Source organism: Salmo salar, chromosome ssa09, assembly GCF_905237065.1.
Source record: "Salmo salar chromosome ssa09, Ssal_v3.1, whole genome shotgun sequence".
Lineage (NCBI taxonomy): Eukaryota > Metazoa > Chordata > Actinopteri > Salmoniformes > Salmonidae > Salmo > Salmo salar.
In genome coordinates this window covers 122,951,658-122,973,437 of record NC_059450.1, presented here as the reverse complement: position 1 = coordinate 122,973,437, position 21,780 = coordinate 122,951,658, and the positions used below count along the sequence as shown (strand labels likewise).

At 44.3% G+C, this 21,780-nt stretch overlaps 1 protein-coding gene across 1 annotated transcript; it reads left to right on the top strand.

Moving 5' to 3' along the window:
• The first annotated feature begins 3,501 nt into the window (after positions 1–3,501).
• Positions 3,502–7,047, top strand: LOC106612580 (frizzled-9). The gene has a single exon (XM_014213868.2). The coding sequence runs from the start codon at positions 4,010–4,012 to the stop codon at positions 5,762–5,764; it is 1,755 nt and encodes a 584-aa protein (XP_014069343.1). The 5' UTR covers positions 3,502–4,009; the 3' UTR covers positions 5,765–7,047.
• Positions 7,048–21,780: the final 14,733 nt, after the last annotated feature.

Here is a 21,780-nt window from a genome sequence, read left to right as displayed (position 1 = left end):
GAGAGTAATGTCAACCCAAGCTGTGGCAAGCTCTCCCATTGTTCTCCACAGTGTGTTTATGGCTTGGTGTCTGATATATGATAACCAATAAGTAAGAGGAGTAATAATTACAAGGCCCACACGTTGGATCGTCTGATTACTGTATGTAATACAAGATGGCGGGTTTGTTTGAAGGCTGGTTATTATAAAGACATACTGTACAAAAACCTGGCAATGGCAAGCTGTGTTATATTGCAGTGTTGGAGAAGGGGGAGTGTGTGTGTGTGTGTGTGTGTGTGTGTGTGTGTGTGTGTGTGTGTGTGTGTGTGTGTGTGTGTGTGTGTGTGTGTGTGTGTGTGTGTGTGTGTGTGTGTGTGTGTGTGTGTGTGTGTGTGTGTGTGTGTGTGTGTGTGTGTACATACGTGTACGTGCGTGTACGTGCGTGTACGTGCGTGCGTGCGTGTGTGTGAGTATGAGGGATTAGAATTAACCTCAACATTTGCACTTTCTTCCAAGAAGTGGGAAATCAATTCTCGGGTTAGCCACCTCTCTCATGTACAGTATTCCTTCCTGATAGGTCATTCCAGTCACTGTGCCTTTGTAATGGGTTCCATTGACCTTTCAAATGGACTCACAACTGTTACACCTTGAGAAGCTATATCTAGAGAAGTATATTTTTGTTAAGCCTTTTTGACTCTTAGGCCCTCTCACTTTGCCTCATGGCTTTGAAACCTGGGCCTTTTAGAAGCTAAGTATAAGCTAGCTCGTTCAACGACGTGAAAGAACTGTGAAGTATCATACTACATTTACCAAAAGCATCATGCTGATGTCGAGCAAGATAACATCTCTGTGTCTGGAATGCACTTCCTCTCTGGCTAGATGAGTATCAAGCCCCAATTTGAAATTGAAGGCAAGGTGACAGCATATTTTACCAACTGCCAAATCTCATGCATCACCACATTATAACATTAGAGGTTAAGTGGTTTTATTGCCTGCTTTCACCACCATTTGTCAGAAAAGAAAGAAAAATAGTCAAAGCTTTCTTCTCTCTCTCTCTCTCTCTCTCTCTCTCAATTCAATTTATTTTCAGTCTAAGGGGCTTTATTGGCATGGTAAACATATATTTACATTGCCAAAGCAAGTGAAATAGATAATAAACAAAAGTGAAATAAACAATAGAAAATTAACAGTAAACATTACATTTACAAAAGTTCCAAAATAATAAAGACATTTCAAATGTCATATTATGTCTATATACAGTGTTGTAATGATGTGCAAATAGTTAAAGTACAAAAAGGAAAATAAATAAACGTAAATATAGGTTGTATTTACAATGGTGTTTGTTCTTCACTGGTTGCCACTTTCTTGTGGCAACAGGTCACACATCTTGCTGCTGTGATTGCACACTGTGGTATTTCACCCAATATATATGTGAGTTGATCAAAATTGGATTTGTTTTCAAATTATTGCCAGGTCTGTGTAATCTGAGGGAAATATGTGTCTCTAATATGGTCATACATTTGGCAGGAGGTTAGGAAGTGCAGCTCAGTTTCCACCTCATTTTGTGGGCAGTGTGCACATAGCCTGTCTTATCTTGAGAGCCGGGTCTGCCTTCGGCGGCCTTTCTCAATAGCAAGGCTATGCTCACTGAGTCTGTACATAGTCAAAGATTTCCTTAATTTTGGGTCAGTCACATTGGTCCAGTATTCTGCCACTGTGTACTCTCTGTTTAGGGCCAAATAACATTCTAGTTTGCTATATTTGTAAATTCTTTCCAATGTGTCAAGTAATTATCTTTTTGTTTTCTCATGATTTGGTTGGGCCTAATTGTGTTGCTGTCCTGGGGTACTGTGGGGTCTGTTTGTGTTTGTGAACAGAGCCCCAGGACCAGCTTGCTTAGGGGGCTCTTCTCCAGGTTTATGTGTCTGTATGTAATGGCTTTGTTATGAAAGGTTTGGAAATTGCTTCCTTTTAGGTGGTTGTAGAATTTAACGTCTCTTATACGGATTTTGATAATAAGCGGGTATCGGCGTAATTCTGCTCTGCATGCATTATTTGATGTTTTACATTGTACACAGAGGATATTTTTGCAGAATTCTGCATGCAGAGTCTCAATTTGCTGTTTGTCCCATTTTGTGAATTATTGGTTGGTGAGCGGACCCCAGACCTCACAACCATAAAGGCCAATCGGTTCTATAACTGATTCAAGCATTTTTAGACAGATCCTAATTAGTATTTTGAATTTTATGTTCCTTTTGGTGGCATAGAAGGCCCTTCTTGCATTGTCTCTCAGATCGTTCACAGCTTCTCTCTCTCTCTCTCTCTCTCTCTCTCTCTCTCGCTCTCTCTTTCTCTTTCTCTCTCTCTCTCTCTGTCTCTCTCTCTCTCTTTCTCAAGTGAAATAGATAATAAACAAAAGTGAGATAAACAAAAAATGAACAGTAAACATTACACTCACAAAAAGTTCCAAAGGAATAGAGACATTTCAAACGACATATTATGGCTATATACAGTGTTTTAACAATGAGCAAATAGTTAAAGTCACTCTCTCTCGATTAAGAGGAGTTCAAAGCCAATCCAGGCTTGGACATTGCCTCTGATGCAGAATAAGCACTGCTGCAATTGGCCAACAATGAAAATACATTAATTCACATCTGAAATGACTCCTTGGGGTGATCTCTTTCAGTTATCTGTGACTGATTTCAGGAAACCTTTTCATAAACTCAAGTGTTGGTGAAGCTGCCTATTTCAATATTTTATGCATTTTATAGATATCTTTAATTTACCCTTGAAAGCTCAAACAGATTTAGCATCATGTGCCAGATGTGCACCTGGTTCATGGGCCTAATATGCACCTCGTTTTTGAACATGTCTGATATAATTAGCAAGACCATGATTTATTATGCCTTGTGTCACTGTCATATTATAAGCTGTTGGATCATACTGTCTCTTTGATATTTTCTGGTCTCTCTTTGGCCTTAGATAGCCTCATCAATGGGATTTTGTGCATGAGTAGAGTCAGCTGTATCACATAGTGAATGAAAAGATCAAACACTTCTTTGAGATGTCAAGGGGGCAATTGTAGCCTACCATTCAGCCACTAGATGGTAACAATAGTCTTTTTCCTAGGCACAAACACTGGCCACATTACATAATATACATCATTGTGATACTGTATGTTAATTAAATAGTGACCATTTCACTACTCACTAAAACCATTGCAGAAGCAGATGTGTAGCCTATCATAAGATCCCTTATAAACTATTTGGACAGAATGGGCCATAGCCTATTGTCATGATCACTCGGTTAAATTATAAGATTCAAGTTTATCCACACCTCACTCACCACTTTCAAATGTCCAAATAGAGAAATGTGGAATTAATAAAGTCGTGCGTGCGCTTAAAGAAGCTTCTCAGGGCAGTGGTGGGCGGTGCGAGATGGAAGCGGCGCGTCATGGAAGTGCCCACCCTCGCATTGGGTAAGAGCCGCAAATAGAAGAGAAAGTTCAGTGTTCTCAAACGATGGATGGAGAGCAGTTGTCTGAGGTAGAGTGAAATGTATGTACTGCTGCAAACAGCTGCACGGATTTAGCTTTAAAAATGTTTTATTCAAAACTAAGAAGTCCAGGATTAACACGTTCTGTAATGAACGTTATTTGAGCTCACCGCCGTTATTTTCTCAATTCATTGCAAACTTAATTTTCTAGATTGAACTCTGTCGTGCTCGAATTGGCTCGGAGTCTTACCTTCTAAGGACATTTAAACATCTAATACCGTGGAAGCTTTATTTAAAAAAAATATATATATATAATAGACTAATGTGTACCTACTGGAATTATTTGTGTTAAATTTGACCTGCATTTGCGTTGTATAGCAGCAAGAAATGCATTTCTAACAACGGATTTACAACGCTTGTTTTGGGGGCTGTGCTTACAATGGTAAAATAATATGGACATATCCGCATAAATTTACATTTTTGGTCTGAACAAATACAACTTGTTCTTACACTAAACATATGACTGAAAAGAAGCATGGAGGGGTCTCCTTTGAAGATACTGATTTCTCTCTGGTGTCAGTTGGTGGTTGCTGGCTACAGTGTGGAGCTAGGAACCTACGACCTGGAACGAGGCAGACCAGCCAAATGCGAACCGATAGTAATCCCCATGTGCCAGGGCATTGGCTACAACATGACCAGAATGCCCAATTTTATGGACCATGACAACCAAAAGGAGGCTGCCATCAAGCTGAATGAGTTTGCACCTCTAGTGGAGTACGGCTGTGATGTGCACCTTCGTTTCTTCCTCTGCTCTCTCTACACCCCCATGTGCACTGATAAAGTGTCTACCTCCATCCCAGCCTGCAGACCCATGTGTGAGCAGGCCAGGCAGAAGTGCTCACCCATTATGGAGAAGTTCCACTACGCATGGCCTGACTCGCTGGATTGCTCCAAGCTCCCGACCAGGAACGACCCCAACGCGCTGTGCATGGAGGCTCCAGAGAACGACACCAAGACGGAGATCAAGAAGGGAGAGGGCATGCTTCCTGTTCCCCCTCGGCCAAGGCAACCGGGTAGCGGTAACGGGCGCTCCCCGGGCAGTCTGGGGTCCTGCGAGAACTCAGAGAAGTTCCAGTACGTGGAGAAGAGCCAGTCATGTGCCCCGCGCTGCTCCTCGGCAGTGGACGTGTTCTGGTCCAGACGGGACAAGGACTTTGCCTTCATCTGGATGACGGTGTGGTCAACGCTCTGTTTCGTCTCCACGTCCTTCACCGTTCTCACCTTCCTCCTGGACCCCCACCGCTTCCAGTACCCCGAGCGGCCCATCATCTTCCTCTCCATGTGCTACAACATCTACTCTGTGGCCTTCATCATCCGCTCGGTGGCCGGGGCCGAGAACATCGCCTGCGACCGGGAGAATGGCGAGCTTTACATCATCCAGGAGGGGCTGGAGTCCACAGGCTGCACCATCGTCTTCCTCATCCTCTACTATTTCGGTATGGCCTCGTCCATCTGGTGGGTCATCCTTACCCTCACCTGGTTCCTGGCCGCTGGTAAGAAGTGGGGACACGAGGCCATTGAGTCCCACAGCAACTACTTCCACATGGCCGCGTGGGGCATCCCGGCTCTGAAGACCATCATCATCCTCACCATGAGGAAGGTAGCAGGGGATGAGCTGACGGGTCTGTGCTACGTGGGCAGCATGGACTCTGGCGCGCTCACCGGCTTTGTGCTCATCCCTCTGTCCTGCTACCTGGTCATTGGCACGTCCTTCGTCCTCACCGGCTTTGTGGCGCTCTTCCACATCCGCAAGGTGATGAAAACCGAAGGCACCAACACGGAGAAGCTGGAAAAGCTGATGGTGAAGATCGGCATCTACTCCATCCTGTACACGGTGCCCGCCACCTGCGTCATCATCTGCTACTTCTACGAGAGGCTCAACATGGACTACTGGAAGTTCAGGGGGCTGGAGGGCAAGTGCGTGTCGTTCCCCGGGCGCCGGAACGAGGACTGCTCCCTGGATGTGTCGGTGCCCACTGTGGCGGTATTCATGCTGAAGATCTTCATGTCTCTGGTGGTGGGCATCACCAGTGGTGTGTGGGTGTGGAGCTCCAAGACCCTGCAGACCTGGCAGGGCCTGTGCAGCAGGAAGCTGGCATCAGACAGGACTAACAGGAAGCCCTGTGGCAGCGTGAGCTGCAGCAGCACACACTGTCATTACAAAGCCCCTGCCGTGGTGCTCCACATGGCCAAGACAGACCCTTACTCAGACAGCCCCACACATGTCTGACACTGACAGACAGTATATTACCAGTATGCAGTTCATTCAATGCTCTGTCTAAACGCATGGAGCTACTGGGGTGACATTGTAGTATATGGAATGAGAGAAGTTATAATTCAACTGTCAATTGCTGCTTTTCTGTGCATAGGGAGAAAGCACAGGCTATTGTATGGAAGCAGACACAGCTTTCCTTATTTCAAGATTGATGCATTTCAGTATTGCTCTCTATAGACACACAAGATGTGTGGACTGTATTACACAGAGATGCTCAACTGCAATGCAGAAAAGGACTTGCATGGACATTTTAAAGGAAAGGCATTGTTCTCCCCTGAACTGGGTATAAATAACTTCATAAATATGTTTAAATGTTAAACAGTCTATTTATTGTATATATATTTAATTTAAGTTTACTTTGGTTCTCACACGTTTGATTGGAGTGAACATGCATCTGTTAGGCTAAAGATTAAACTCTTGAGAATCAAGGAAAATAAAGTGCCTCTTATCAAGTTCTTAAGAATAATAACATGTGGTATACATTTTCAAACTGCCTTTTAATTGTATGTTTTTGGTCATGGTTTATTTACTATTATTAAGTTCAGTGTGAATCCCATATATGTTTCAATATGGTTTAGCTTCATTATATTGATTGAGGAAATTATATTTAGTGGAGACTTGAGAGGAAAATTAATTGCCAAAAATATTGCATCTTACGATCTCTTTGATAATAATTTGGTTCTATAATAAATAAATAAAAACATTTCTCACAAAATGAGAACTTTGTTAGATTATCTATGGCTATAGATATTCATGATTCGTTCATTTCATTATCCCAGGACGACCAGAATAAATCAGATGGGATAGACTGTAGTAGGGTTCATTCTCTTTTAGGTGAAGTAGACTGTAGTAGGGTTCATTCTCTTTTAGGTGAAGTAGACTGTAGTAGGGTTCATTCTCTTTTAGGTGAAGTAGACTGTAGTAGGGTTCATTCTCTTTTAGGTGAAGTAGACTGTAGTAGGGTTCATTCTCTTTTAGGTGAAGTAGACTGTAGTAGGGTTCATTCTCTTTTGGGTGAAGTAGACTGTAGTAGGGTTCATTCTCTTTTGGGTGAAGTAGACTAGTAGGGTTCATTCTCTTTTGGGTGAAGTAGACTGTAGTAGGGTTCATTCTCTTTTGGGTGAAGTAGACTAGTAGGGTTCATTCTCTTTTAGGTGAAGTAGACTGTAGTAGGGTTCATTCTTTTGTAAATTAAAGGTGGCCTGATTCCTATGATAATGCCAACATGCAAAAATCAACTGTAATCCTTTGGAGCATTTTTCTCAATATACAATATAAGGATAAATACAACAGTTTATATTCCTACCTTTTGTAGCCTAATACACCCATGTCTTCTCACTACAATGTTGTAGCCTCTTTGAATACATTGATCACAGGACAATAAGGCCAACATTTGTTATTTATTTTCCTGTCGACCATTTGGTCCTTCATTTTCTACAGTGAGAATCGCGCGCCAACTGCGTGGGCTGCGTATACTATAGGCTACATCCTGGAAGCAACATCGACACACTATTCCGCAAAGAGATTTGGAGATTAATAGAGTGACAATCCGTGGTAAGTAGTCTCAATGTTCGGGTCATCATCTTTAAAGAGATACTTCGGGATTTTGGCAGTGAAGCCCTTTATCTACTTCCCTAGAGTCAGATGAACTCATAGATACCATTATGTCCCGGCATCCAGTATGAAGGACGTTTGAGGCAGATTCGTGAGCCAATGCTAACTAGCGTTAGCGCAATGACTGGAAGTCTATGGTATCTACTAGCATGCTAGCAGTTACCATAGACGTCCAGCCATTGCGTGTGTGCTAACGATTGTTAGCAACTTCCTTCCAACTGCAGGCAGAGACATACAAATGGTAGGCATAACCAAGAGTTCATTTTACTCTGGGGAATTAGATATAGGGCTTCATTGCAAAAAATCCCGAAGTACCCCTTTAAAATGCTGGAGCTGGTCACAGAAAAATATATTTAATTAATGGGTGTGCTAATCCTTTCCCCGAACCACTATTGTGCCCTCTCCCTCTCCTCCGCTCTGTTTGATCCCCATGCAAATACACGGCACTTTGATCCAGGAGGAGGAATTTGAAGTAGGCCAACTAGATCTCAGCACTAGTCCAAAGCTTTAGATCTAAATTGTGAGGAATTTAATTGAAGATTTGTATTTGACCAAAAAGTTTCACAAATTTCATACTACATCCTACATATTGCTCATTGGTTGCATGGTTTTGTCTCTGAATTTGGGACATCAAAGCCTTATTCTGGCAGCAACTGTTCAGTAGGCCTATAGATTACACACACACACACACACACACACAATTAGGGTGTCAATGTCAATTATAAGCACACACAAATATAAGAGACCAGCTTTTTCACTGTAAGGCTTGCTGGGATGTATGGTGTTTGACAGTAAATGTAATTGTTTATTATGTCTGTGTAATTGTGTTCTGTGTCAGGCAACATATGGGGTGATGGCATGGAAAGATGTGAGGACCAGGAGTAACATTTACATCATCAGACTGCTGCTCACTTTAACGTCAAGCTTTGTAGACGGTTGTGTTGGTTTGGGGTTTTCATTTAACCTTTGTTAGATACCATCAACTTCGAGATTAGAAAAACTTAACAACTGCATTCAAATTCAGAAGATTGTGGCATGTCAAAACTAAAGGAATTTACTCATCATAATCTTTGCAGAACAGAGTAGTATATATTTTATTGTATTATAGTGTGTTCGCACATGTAAGGAGGGAGATGGGGGGTTAACCTCTGTGTTTTCCTTGCATGGACATTGTAGACATTGCACATTGCTTGGCAGAGAGAGCTGAAGTCTTGACATCGCCAACCACATTTAACTATTAAAAGTGAGTGTGAGTTTTCTTTGGAACATGTTGCTGGGACACAGTAACTGGAGTTAAATCCACATCCATCTGTTCACATACGGTTGAACGAGCTGCTGGCTTCCCCTCTGGTTTACGCTCTATGACATGACCCAGTGATGTGAAACACTTGCTCTTAAAAACATCTAAGAAAGCCAGTCCCACCTGTGTTTTCTGTGATTAGATAGGAACTGCAGTGTGCGGAGGACAAGGGTTGAGTAAGGAAATATGGAGGCACTTGATTTATTTGTGTGGCTGGACAGAGAAAACGAATCCCCAAAGACAACACACAGTGATTGCAGTAACAGGGAGCTTTTGCAAACTTTTGTTGTTTATAAACCTTGTTCAATGGGGCTTGTTCCTGGATTGAATGCTGTCTGTATATTTTAGTGCCAGTAGTTTGGGAATTTTCTAGCTGTTCTGTTCGATCTCCAGAGGAAAAACTTGTTCAGACTCACAACACGACTGAACTTCTATGTAGATGGAAGGGAGGAGGAAGGGAGTATGGGGCTGGGTCCAGAATAGCTAAAACAGAGTTTGTTTGGGCTGTGTGTCTTGTGGGGCACCATACCTGTGGCCAACAGTGTAAAGCTGAATTTAAATACAAACCAGGTGGTAGAAAGTTAGTTGATGAAAAATTCAAGATTCATCCGAGGAATCGGGTAAATAAATCATCCGACGTGCCGACTGCTTCGAACTCTACTTCATATATAGAGCAAAACACACACCTCTGGTAACACCTGCCCTTCACACACACTCCTGAGGTCAGCCCTCTAGAACCTGTGCCAGCCAATCAGCACGACCATGGAAATAATCCACACACCCTTTTTTTAAACAGAAATGCTCAATTTCAAGAGTGAGTAAGCTTGGTCTTGGTCGAAAGATTTTGCTTGGCCAAGGCACTGTTTTTTTCAACCACAAGGCTCAGGGGGTTAGCCTTGAGGAGATATCTTTCTCTAACTACAGTCTGTGAGACAGAATTGACTCAGTGTCTGTCTGTCTCTGCACCTATCTGAAAAAGTTAGAGGGGACTTCAACATACTTTATCTTGTCTTTGTCTCTAGCTACTCTCTCCGGATCCCTACAGTGTATTGACTCAGACTGGAGAAGCATGACATAGGGGTCTGTATCTGGTTTGTTTTTGTGTGGGAGGAGGTTGATTTATCACAACAGTGGAGTATTACATTAACTGTTTAGGCTGGGTGAATTGGATTTATTTTCGAGGTGGGTTTATTAAAAGTTAAGGGACTACTGAGCTGACAGTGTCTATGTGATTGTCTGGGTGGGCGGTGTGAATAGAAATCCGGCTGTCTGGTCATGCGTCTGATTAGAGAGGTAATCGTTATGGCACTGAGGCCCCTCCCTCCTGGCCCTAAACCTGCCTACCCCTCGGGGGGTGCGGGGGAGAAAGCATCCTTCATTACCCTGCTGCTGTCCCTCCTCTGCCCTCCCCCACTCCCTCTCAGCACTATCCCTTTCCTGGGCTGTTTTGATGTGTAAATGAGTGCATTGAAAACCTGCAGGCCCCAAAGAGATGCTTTCCATGAAAATGCTTCAGTCTGAGAGCAGCAGCAGAGTTCACACAGCTCAGACCCTTCACTACTGGCCTCCCACTGGGCTGCCAGTTCAACACCGTCTCTCTGGCTCTCTCTTACCAGCACACACACACACACATTCACTAACCAGCACACACACACACACACACACACACACACACACACACACACACACACACACACACACACACACACACACACACACACACACACACACACACACACACACACACAAGCCTAAACTTCTGATAAAAAGACTAGTGTGAAAGAATAACCTTATTATAGCCTGGGTTGAAAAAATAGCAGAATTTGAGAGAAAGGTCCATTGCTGAAAATTGCAATAATATTTACCATTTAAATTGGTAAGGTAAACCCAAAGATTTAGAGCATTCATTTTCTGCTGTATATTTTTCAATGCCTTGGAATTTCATAAACATTTCAGACAATCATGAGCTATTTAGTAAGCAGCAATGATGGGGCTCCTGAGTGGTGCAGCGGCCCAAGGCTCTGCATCTCAGTGCTAGAGGCATCACTACAGACCCTGGTTTGATTCCAGGCTGTATCACAACTGGCCATGATTGGAAGTCCCATCGGGCGGTGCACAATTGACCCAGCGTCATCCGGGTTAGGGTTTGGCTGGGCTAGGCCATCATTGTAGATTAGAATTTGTTCTTAACTGACTTGCCTAGTTAAATAAAGGATAATAAAATGAATATTGTTGCAACACAGAGCTAATATCTCTGTTATAACAGATGGTTACCCAAACCAAATGTCTTTAAAACATGATGTTGATTTTCCAACTACACGATAGGTATGAACAATCATAACTCATTATAATGTCATGTCTTTATCGCTGTTATTTTGCTGGCTTGCCAGTGATGTATCATATCATGTGCCTTTTCACATCTGAAAGCCTTGATATCTTCACATTGTAAGAAGCCTCAGTCTCAACCGTCATCTCTGATCCTCATCCCAACCATCAACACTTGAGACATGCATACCAATGGTACAATCACATTTGATGTCAATATGAGAAATTGTACTGATCCGTACAAAGAGAGGATCAGTACAAAGAGCTTACAGGAACATTTACCACAGATAGCAGTTCAGTTGGATTTGGAACAGACAACTCCATTATTGGAATTAGTTGGAATTTCTATTTTTATTTTTTTCACAGTCTGTGATCAGTAAATCAGACAGAACTCTAAACGCGTCTCATCCCTTTTTCTCCTGCCTCTGGACTGGTGGATGAGTTAAAGAACAGAGGGAGGTTCCGCCTCTCTTGCTGTGTAGCCGCTAATAAGCTAACAGCATCGCCGGGATCATAATCGGCTTTGCCTTCTTCTCAGATACATTGATTTCATTTCATGTTTATTTCATTTCAGTGTTGCTTATACTCATCCTCTATTTAGATTTAAACTCATCCTTTGATACGACCCGGGGTGCAGTGACTTGGGGTGGAGGCTAGCAATGGCAAGCATTTGTTTGAGGGTTAAAGAATAATGTTGCCCCTTTCATCGTGTTGTTGTGTTGCACCATAGATCAGAGGCTTGGGATTATGTAGGTCAGGCATTTGAGAGAGAGAGAGCACCCCTTTGGTAGCTGCCATTTTGAATCGGTTGCTAGGCAGCACCCCTTTAATCGCCAGTACCATAGTCTCTTTTGAGAGGAGATAAAGAGAGTAGAAACTACAAAAGACAACAAAATCAACAACAGCAACAAAGAACACAAAACCATGCTGCATTACGACCTGCTTTATAGAAACACTGAAAAGGAGAAGGGAAGTGTAAAGGCCAGGATGTGAGTCTGTCTTCACCCTGCATGCCTCTCTCCACTACCCTGCTTCGTATGTCTGCCTGCACTTTACGCCTCTCTCTGTTTGTCCCCATTACTTTCAAATGCGAGAACACAACCCTGTTTGTCACACTAACTGACTCTTACCTCCTAATCCCAGGAAACAACATGACACACCGTTTCAAAATGGCAGGTGTATGAGGCTGGCAGGTGTGTGAGGTGGGTGAAGAGGATGAGAGCTGCTTGCATCTCTGTTGGCTGGCAAGTGTGGCTGTCACACTGTTACCCTGTCCCAAAATATACTCATGTCATGCTCAGCCATCAAAGGCTCCCCCCACAGGTCTGTGTTCCTCTTAGAAAGCCAGCCCAGCACAGCCTTCCTCCTCTCCCCCGGGTAGACTAAAATCTTCCAAGTTCCTCTGCCTTTGAATTCACTCCACACTTTGATTTGAACTTTTTAATCTCTGAGTGCTGTTTCATATTTATGCACTCCAAGGAACATTATTTCAGTCAGAGCCTTTTCAGTACCACCAAAAAAACACCTGAGAACTTAGGTCAGCAGCATACCACCCTGCATCCCACTGCTGGCTTGCTTTTGAAGCTAAGCAGCGTTGGTCCTGGATGGGAAACCAGATGCTGCTGGAAGTGGTCTTGGAGGGCCAGGAGGAGGCACCCTTTCCTCTGGTCAATTTGTTTTCTTTTTCCCCAGGGCAGTGATTGGGGACATTGCCCTGAGTAGGGTGCTGTCTTTTGTTTTGGATGGGACGTTAAACGGTGTCCTGACTCTCTGTGGTCACTAAAGATCCCATGGCACTTATCACAGGGGTGTTAACCCCGGTGTCCTGGCTAAATTCCCAATATGGTCTTCATACTGTACCATCATGGCCACCTAATCATCCCCAGTTTACAATTGGCTGATTCATCTCCTCTCCCCTGTAACTATTCCCCAGGTTGTTGCTGTAAATGAGAATGTGTTCTCAGTCAACTTACCTGGTAAAATAAGGGTAAAATAAAGAAACATCTATTTTTACATATTTTGTGAGGTTACCTTGGCACGCTGACCCAGCAGTGTCGCTAACAAACCAGAAAGAACAATGCATTGCGATTGAGTGATAGATGAATGAACTGAGGACTACTGAAGGGTTTTCAGCAGTGGTGTGATGTTCAGCATAACAGAGGTGTGTGTTAGTTGATTGGGATCTCCCCATGGAGATCACACACACACAGAGGAGTGAATTTTCCCACTAGCCCTGGAGGCCTATAGGCCTATTGTCTTCTCTGGCCCATTGTGAAGCGGCTGGTAGCTTTATAGAGGGGTGTAAGGAGAGCGACCTCCTCCACCACAACAATACCAACCCCCCAATCACTCCAAACCCAACACCCCAACAAAGGGAGGGCAGAATGGGGACCGGAGAGGTGGGGGGCCTACTTAATTAAGCACAACCCAGGTGGAAAGAAGGAGGGCCAAAGGGGAGGGGGGCTGAGTGTCGCCCCCCTGTACCAATCAAACCAACCAGTGCAGTATAGCTGTTCCACTAGACATGCTCTGCATTATGTTCTCTGTTCTATGCCATTACCAGTAAACACCCTATTTACCAGTAAACACCCTATATAGGCCTACATCTTTTAGCCCGAAACCTCTCCGTAAACTAATCCTGAGTGTGCTCTCGGCAGATAGGAGACTTCAATCAGAAAGAAAACCATTAAGGCGTGTAACTGCGTATTAACCACCCCTGGACTCCCACCTCCTACACAGCAGAGCTAAACACTGGTGACGCATAAAAAAACGGCTGCAGCTGTTGTGTCCTGCAGGAGGTCAGATTCCTGTAAAAGAAAAAGGAGGGTTTTTCAAGAGGTGTGAGCAACCCTTCTAGTGTGTGTGTGTGTTTTCATAGGACAGTCAGAGGGGCTGCTGACGGCTCCATAAAGGACCCTTTGAATGGCGGGGCTCTGGCTAATGCACAGCAGATGTGGAGGAAAGAATATCCACGCAGGTTGAGTGGCCCTCCGCAGCCAGGCGACAGGAGCCCTGTCCAGGGGAGGTAGCCAGACAGCGGGCAGACACTCTGGTTCTCTGGACCCACCGCGTCTGGAGGTCTAGGCTTTATGTAGGCTTTATGCCATGTCTCCTGGCTCTGATGCCAGCGAGGGCTGGGATGGCGCCTCTTGGCCAATTAACATCCTCTCACGCCGTTAGCATGGCCAGGTAACACACGATACGTTCGCCGTCTGAACTGAGCCGCTGACGCGAAGGCGACATGGCCAGGTAAGATCATCTTCTCAGACCATTCACTGAGCCAGGTAACACAGAGGGCCTGTTCACTCTCACACACTCTTCATCTGTCATTAGGGCCACGTTGGCCAGGTGATCACAGGGGAGACGGGTTATTCAAACACCTCTGACTAGAGTACAATAAACACCCGCTGTACTGTACCTTCGCTTACTAAATACAAACAAACTGAAGTTATTTTAATCCTGTGATTCATTTGATCTGCAAAAGCAGTGAAATAGGGGACAAGAAGTGAAATAGGGTACATTTGTAATACTATTACAGGTCTCACTCTTGTGAAGATATCTCGAGTAAAATGTTCACTTACAGTTCCAACCTATGAAGGATGAGGAGAGAATGGGCTGGCCATAATTCCAATTTAACACGATAGTAACATATCCTACTCCCAGTGAGGGGAGAGGAGAGGGGGGGTGTTATTGGGCTTCGCCTGACCGATAATGAAAACAAACAACAAGGAGAGAAGTTTCACACCATCAGCACCTTCCGTGTAATACCCCCTCCCCTGTTCCTCACCACACACAAACTTCTCCTCATGCCCCTCTGTCCCTCCACACAAATGGGACCCAGGGGGGAACAAAGACCCAGGGTGCACCTCACTGCCCGGCATCACTTTCACTTTGAATGAAAACTTAACACCCAAAATAAATTTGGCCGAGTGGATCGCCACCCCACTACCCCCTCATTCCTTCCTCACAGAGAAAGTGGACCCAGCAGGCCAGATGTTTGCCTTAGTGAGGATAAATATCGAAGTGCCAGCTTTCTCTGTAAGGCAATCTGCTCGCTGTGTCGTTTGTCGGATTAACGAGGGTAAGGCAAACATGTGGATTATGTTCCTGTGGCATTTCCCGCTCTCTCTATAGCCACTCTGTGTAAACACCCCAGGCCTCAGCCTCCCTTCACTTCAAGTTTCAAGTTTTATTAGTTGCATGTACTGGACATACATGGTATATAACGTCCAATGAAATGCTTACGTGCAGGTTCCTTCTCGACAATGCAACAACAATAATAAATAATAAAAGATAGGAATACGAACTAAGTAAATGACTCAGTAGAATGAAAGAAAAATGTAAGCATCAGTATAATAAAGACGGCCCAATTTAAAATCCAATATTAACACGTGTTTTGGGGAAGGGGGGTTGGGGGGCAATGTGTTTAAACTGTGCAGTATTTAGCAATCATAATATGAGTCTGGTAGCAGCAGTTGTGATGTGTGTATAGCATGAATGTATATGTGTGTGTGTGTATGTCTGTGTGGGTTTGTGCATGAGTGAGTGCATGTGTGCTAAGTTGCGGAGGATCAGAGCAGGTGGTCAGTCCAGTTGAAGTGTTTAGCAGTCTGATGGCTTGTAGATAGAAACTGTCTCTGAGCCTGTTGTTATCAGACCTCATGCTCTGATACCGTCTGCCCGACGGTAAGGGAGTGAACAGCTCGTGGCTGGGGTGTGAGGGGTCCTCAATGATGCTGCGGGCCTCCCTCTGGCAGCGTTTTGAGTAGATGTCCTGGATGGGTGGGAGCACGGTCCCAGTGATGTACTGGGCTGTCTTCACCACCCGCTGGAGGGCGTTGGGGTCATGGACGGAGAATTTCCCGTACCAGGCCGTGATGCAACCGGTCAGGACGCTCTCGATGGTGCAGCAGTAATATTTGGAGGACGCGGGGTGGCATGCTGAATTTTATCAGCCGCCTTAGGAAGTAGAGACAGTGTTGTGCGCCCTTGGTCCATATCAAGTCCTCTGTGATGTGGACGCAGAGGAACTTAAAACTGCTGACTCTCTCTACTGCAGTCTGGTTGATGTGGATTGGGGCATGTTCCCTCTGCTTCCTGAAGTCAACAATCAACTCCTTTGTTTTTGTGACGTTGACAGAGAGGTTGTTGTCCTGTCCTGGCACCACAATGCCAGTTCAATTACCTCCTCCCTATAGGCTGACTCGTTGTTGTTGGTTATCAGGCCTACAACCGTAGTGTCTCCAGCAAACTTGATGATGGAGTTGGTGTTTTGAAAAGCCACTCAGTCGTGGGTGAACGACAGAGGGCTGAGGACACACCCCTGGGGGGGGCCCAGTGCTAAGAGTAAATCATGAGGATCACTTCCACCTCTACTGCAGCATTTTGTGGCTGCAGAGTTCCCGGCTCCCCCGTGGCCGTTTGTTTTAGTAGCAGAGCCCCTGGAAGAGTGTTTGGTTGTGTTGCGTGTCACACTGTGTGAGTGCTGTCGGTTACACTGTGTGTGTGTGTGTGTGTGTGTGAGCAGGACTGCAGTTCATGAGAGTGCAGGGGGTACTGCTAATCCCTCCTGCCCTTCTGTCTCCCCCCTCTATCTCCCTCCCAAGGAACTATTTTGTGACACTTCAAACTGAAAACACTTGTGGAATTCCTCTCACAGGCTTCACTGAGGGCTTTGTCTCAGAGTGCCCTCTTTCTCAGGGTATCACTCTGAAATGTCTCTCTCACACACACACACACACACACACACACACACACACACACACACACACACACACACACACACACTCTGAGGCTTGACCTAACAAGAGAAACGCAGCCCTATCCCTGACACCCTGCAGCTGGACAACAATACTGGCCATGTTCCCTGTTGGTGCTGAAGGGCCTGGCATGGTGTAATAGAGCTAGAGGCCAACCGGTGTTGATGAGCACCTGGCCCAGTGTGACTGTGGCTCTGGCCTGCAGTCTGGAGACACTAATAGGTACTTTCTGGACACATCCGCCCAGCGGAGTGTCAGCCTTAATGAGGCTCTTCTCTGGCCTGTAAACAAGAACAGATGCAGAGCAGACCAACTACACAGGAAATGTATTATTACCAGAACAAGGCAAGTCATGATGAAGTGTGACGACAGAGAAAATGAAGACAGGTATCAAACTTAGCTGCAGCTAGACCTGAAAAAAAAACATCACTAGCCATCAAAATCATCACCGACCAACCACCTCACTGTTTCCAAAGCCTACATTGGCTGGCAGTTGATTTCAGTTCTACATCGAGCTGGCATGTAATGTTCAACACGCCACAATGGAGAACCATGTTCGTCTTAACATAAAGAATAACTCTCATGCAATAACTGTTTTTTCTTTAGGTTTGGGGTGGTTGAGCATTCCTTCATTTGCGGTACAAAAAAGGTCTAGTGTGTGTGACTGACTGTGGCCTATTGGCAGCCAGCTGGTTCCTCTTAGTGCTGAGCAGTCTAATGTACAGTGATCAGCCTAAGTCAACACCCCTGGCCGGAGAACAGGCTTAATTGATGATAGGAAAAATTGGAGCCAATCTTTCTGAACTGCCTAAAGAACTGTCTCAATAGCCCCGTTTATACCTGGTTCTAACTTGCATCCTTTGTCCTGATCTTTTCCACATTGTGATTGTGCCCACAATTTTAGACAGGTGTAGACAATCAAAAGACACATTGTGATCTGATTGTTATCATGTCCATCTCCGGAGGTAGTCAGACACACATTGTGTCTGGATATGTTACAAGTGTAGACAGATCTGGACAGAGAAACCAGTAAATCATCATTATTCCAAACTCTAAAATAATTGACAGGTGGCACCATTGACTAATTACATCAATATGTGTCTTACAATAAATATTATTCTGAAAGAATAGCTGTGAAATAATTTACCCAAAGGAAGGGACCAGGAAATGTGGTCACAATGCAGACACAGTGGACGGATAACAGAAACATTTTAATATCATGTGTAGACACATTTCTGGAAATGTGGGTACAATTAGAATGTAGACTAGATCTGGACCAACGACCCATGTTAGCACCAGGTATAAACGGGGTTATTGAATTCTCTGGTTTTCTTTGCCCATGAAACACAGACGGGGAAATTAGCTGGGGGAAGAGGCAGTTTGTTGGGCTAAAGCAATGTGTCCCAAACCTCCTCAAGCATCTCTAGCCGTTCCACTTTGATCTACTTCAGTACCACCAACATATCTGATTCAACTGTTCAACTAATCATCCAGGATTAGTTGAATCACAGACCAAATAGGTGAAATGGCTGGGGGAACTTAACTCAGGATTAGTTTAACTCAGGAACTAAATCAGCAGACAAGTAAGATGAAGACTATGTTGAAGACTAGATGTGCTTGTCATGACACGCGTACTGTCATATGAGTGAAACACAGGGGAAAAGTTGTAGAACAGGAACCCTTTGACAAGTGAAGATACTAGTCTGAAAACTGTATTGAAACTACTGTCATTTGATTTCACACGTTAGACAGGCTTTCAATAGCAACATGAACTGCTATTCTAATCCTGCCAATACAACAGCTGTAACATGTAACATGGCTAAAAAGCGTCACCAAATGATCAAAGTGCCAGGATGTAACATGTAAAACCAGTAAACACCACAGCACCTCCAGGACAGGAGTGGATCACTGGAGCACTTCTCCGCTCAACCTCTCAAATAGAAAGCAAAATGGATTCAGCCAGTAAGCAGTCCAAGTCTGTCTGATCTGATATAGGCTGTTTATTATCTGTCACTTTATTCCTAGTTATATGTACATATCTACCTCGTACCCCTGCCCATCGACTCGGTACTGGTACCCTGTGTATATAGCCAAGTTATTGTTACTCATTGTGTATTAATACTTGTGTTATGTGTTTTACTTTTCTATTATTTCTCTATGTTCTTTCTCTCTGCATTGTTGGGAAGGGCCTGTAAGTAACCATTTCACTGTTAGTCTACACCTGTTGTTTACCAAGCATACGAATAAAATTGTCTATTTCCAGATCGAGTCGCAGCAGTGCATAAATCAGTGATGTAAATTCTGGGTGAGTTTGAACTAATCTGGGATGAGGGAAGGAAGGAGGGAGGATTTCAGAGGAGAGCAGACTCCCATCGGGATGATCTCCCTGTCTTTCCCCAGGAGGAATCTCAGCCTCAGAACTTCTCTATTTCTGCATGCTGGAGTTTTTTTTAACAAAGTTTTTTTATCATCAAAGGAGAGGAGGACGCACTTCTGTTGAGAAATTTGGGGTAAAGGAGTTTGGAGTAGAGGGCTGTTTCGTGAATAATGCATTAGTAATCATCTGAGCTCGCATTGAAAGGGAGAAGGGGATTTAATTGGGTGCATTGATGTTGCTGATACAGAGGTCTTGGGAGTTGGTTCTGTCAGTCGTTTTCAGGTCATTTTTGTCCCTCTGTATGGTTCTGTGGCTCAGTCTGCCTTCAGTCTGCATAGTCAGGCTGTCAGGATTTTTCTTGTCTGTTAACTTTGTTCCACAGAAAACGTTTCATCACCAGCCCTTAGATGAAGATTGGTACCCACACCACAGCCACGTGACATACAGACACAAACATACTCACACAATCCCCTGTGGATTCACCTATGAAATATGTTTGTTTGCTGCTGCCAAATGCCCTCTGCACTGAGCAAGACCTTGGACAGAAGTTGTGGGTCAATATTTGCTGGGTCAAAGGTGACGCTGCACGTGGCGAGTGTTTGCTTGACGATGGTGATATCGGCCTCGTTAAACCCGGGTATTGTTCATTAGGCACCAAACGGAAGAAAACCGACTGAAAAAGGAAAAAACTGTTCTTGACTAATAAGAAACACTAGGTTTTACTTTCTGTTGCAAAAAGTATTTTTTATTCCGTTGCGTGCCCGAATGAACATGACAAGCTGTGTAAAACTTCAGATTCCCTGATGTCTGCAGCTTGAAGCCCTGCTAGTGTGTTTCCATACTTTAGAGGTATGGTTTGCGTTACCTTTTGCCCCGATGACCTAATGAAGTCACACTTTCAGATGGAGAATATTGTTCTGACTGTACTTTATAAAAGGGGTCACGTTGACATCGTGAAGATAACGCTGACATCCATTATCAGTTTAACACCCCAACCTATTCAGTATCCCTACAGGGTAAACACCTGGTCATTAGAATGTTATGCTGAGTCTGGCTACAGCTAAATGTATTCTACAGGTAGGGCCTGGAGGGACCTAACACAGGGAAAACTCTGGACTCTATTCTAGTTATATAGCCTATAATATTAGAGCAGAAAAATGTTCCCTGCCCAGGTCACATCATGATCAACCTACCTAAAGGTAACAGAGAGCTGTAAGCTACAGGGTTTGTTTGCTCCATCCTCTCATTGCTGGAAGACGTCTGTAGAAGACACTGGGTTCAGAAATGAGCATGCTGTCTGCCTGAGCGTACACTTCTTTTCAAAGTTTCATCTTGGCTAACTTCACAAAAAAAAAAATATAATAATAAGTGTCTTCAGGTATAGTACATTCAATCTGATTTTGGTCAGTTTGGCTCTTCTGAGGAATCACAGGGCTTGTCATCATACCAAGATACTCAGAAGAGGTGTAGAGTAGACCCACACCCACACCCACGCCAGTGAGCAGACTCAAGTGTACACCGATTGGTCTGGCCTGACCAGAGTATAGTCTCTCTAGACAGACAGGTTGCCTCCTACAATGTTACCAATGTGTGGTTGCCCTAGGTCTGGGGTTTCCCGAGATTAGAGTAAATATGGCTGAAGGTATTCCATGGCTGAAACGCAGCACTGGATGAGCACAGAGGAACACTCTTACCTTTGTAAGGGAGTTTCAGATCCACTGACACATCCCAAAGGATTTAGGGAGGTTGGACAACCCATCTTGAATATAAACAGAAGCCATGATGAGCCATACCAGATACACAACACTTGAAGCATATCAACAGTGGTCTTTATACGCACTGGGACAGAGGTCAAATAATGTGTACTGGCTGTACACTCAAACAATTTGGATATAGTATAAATGAGTACAAAATGACCTTTTATGTCTGGATAATTCCCTGTATGGTTAACCATTCTTGAGTCTCCAACTAGAAACTGAGGAGCTGTCACTTCCTTAACTACTTCATAGCAGCCCCTCTTCCCCACCATCCCCTCCCTGCCGCAGGCCCTCTCCCTCCATGCAGCAGTGGAAAGTCTGGAGTCTGTGTGCCTCGCAAGTGACTAGGGATAATTACCTGGTGCCACCGGAGGTCCAAGAACAACACAAGTGTCTGTAATTAAAATAACGGCATGCTTCGCCGTGTGAGAGAGTGCAGGCCCAATGAGATCGGACCAGAGACCGACAGCAGACAGACTGCTGAAGCCCCCACGTCAGTGTTCCAGACGTCACGACAAGGCAACGAAACCCTACAAACTCGAGACAGAGTTTCACTTGACTCCACAAAAGCTTCCTTAATAGGACAATCTTTCAGGCAAAGTTGTCCCCCCTCAGATGACTGGAAGCAGTTTTAATTCCCCAAGGCATCTTCAAACTAATTTCTCCACTAAGCATACATGTACTGGGTTGTAACCATCTTTTACAATGCATAGGACCTTTATCAAAATGTACATTTCAGTCATTAAGCAGACAACTTAGAATCAGTGCATTCAACCAAGGAAGGTAAACCAACCATAAAGAATAAAGACGACTGAAATAAGCAAGACACTAGAAAGCGA

What these genes read in the sequence shown, in the direction of transcription:
- LOC106612580 (XM_014213868.2), top strand. Translation starts at nt 4,010, where the DNA reads ATGGAGGGGTCTCCTTTGAAGATACTGATTTCTCTCTGGTGTCAGTTG.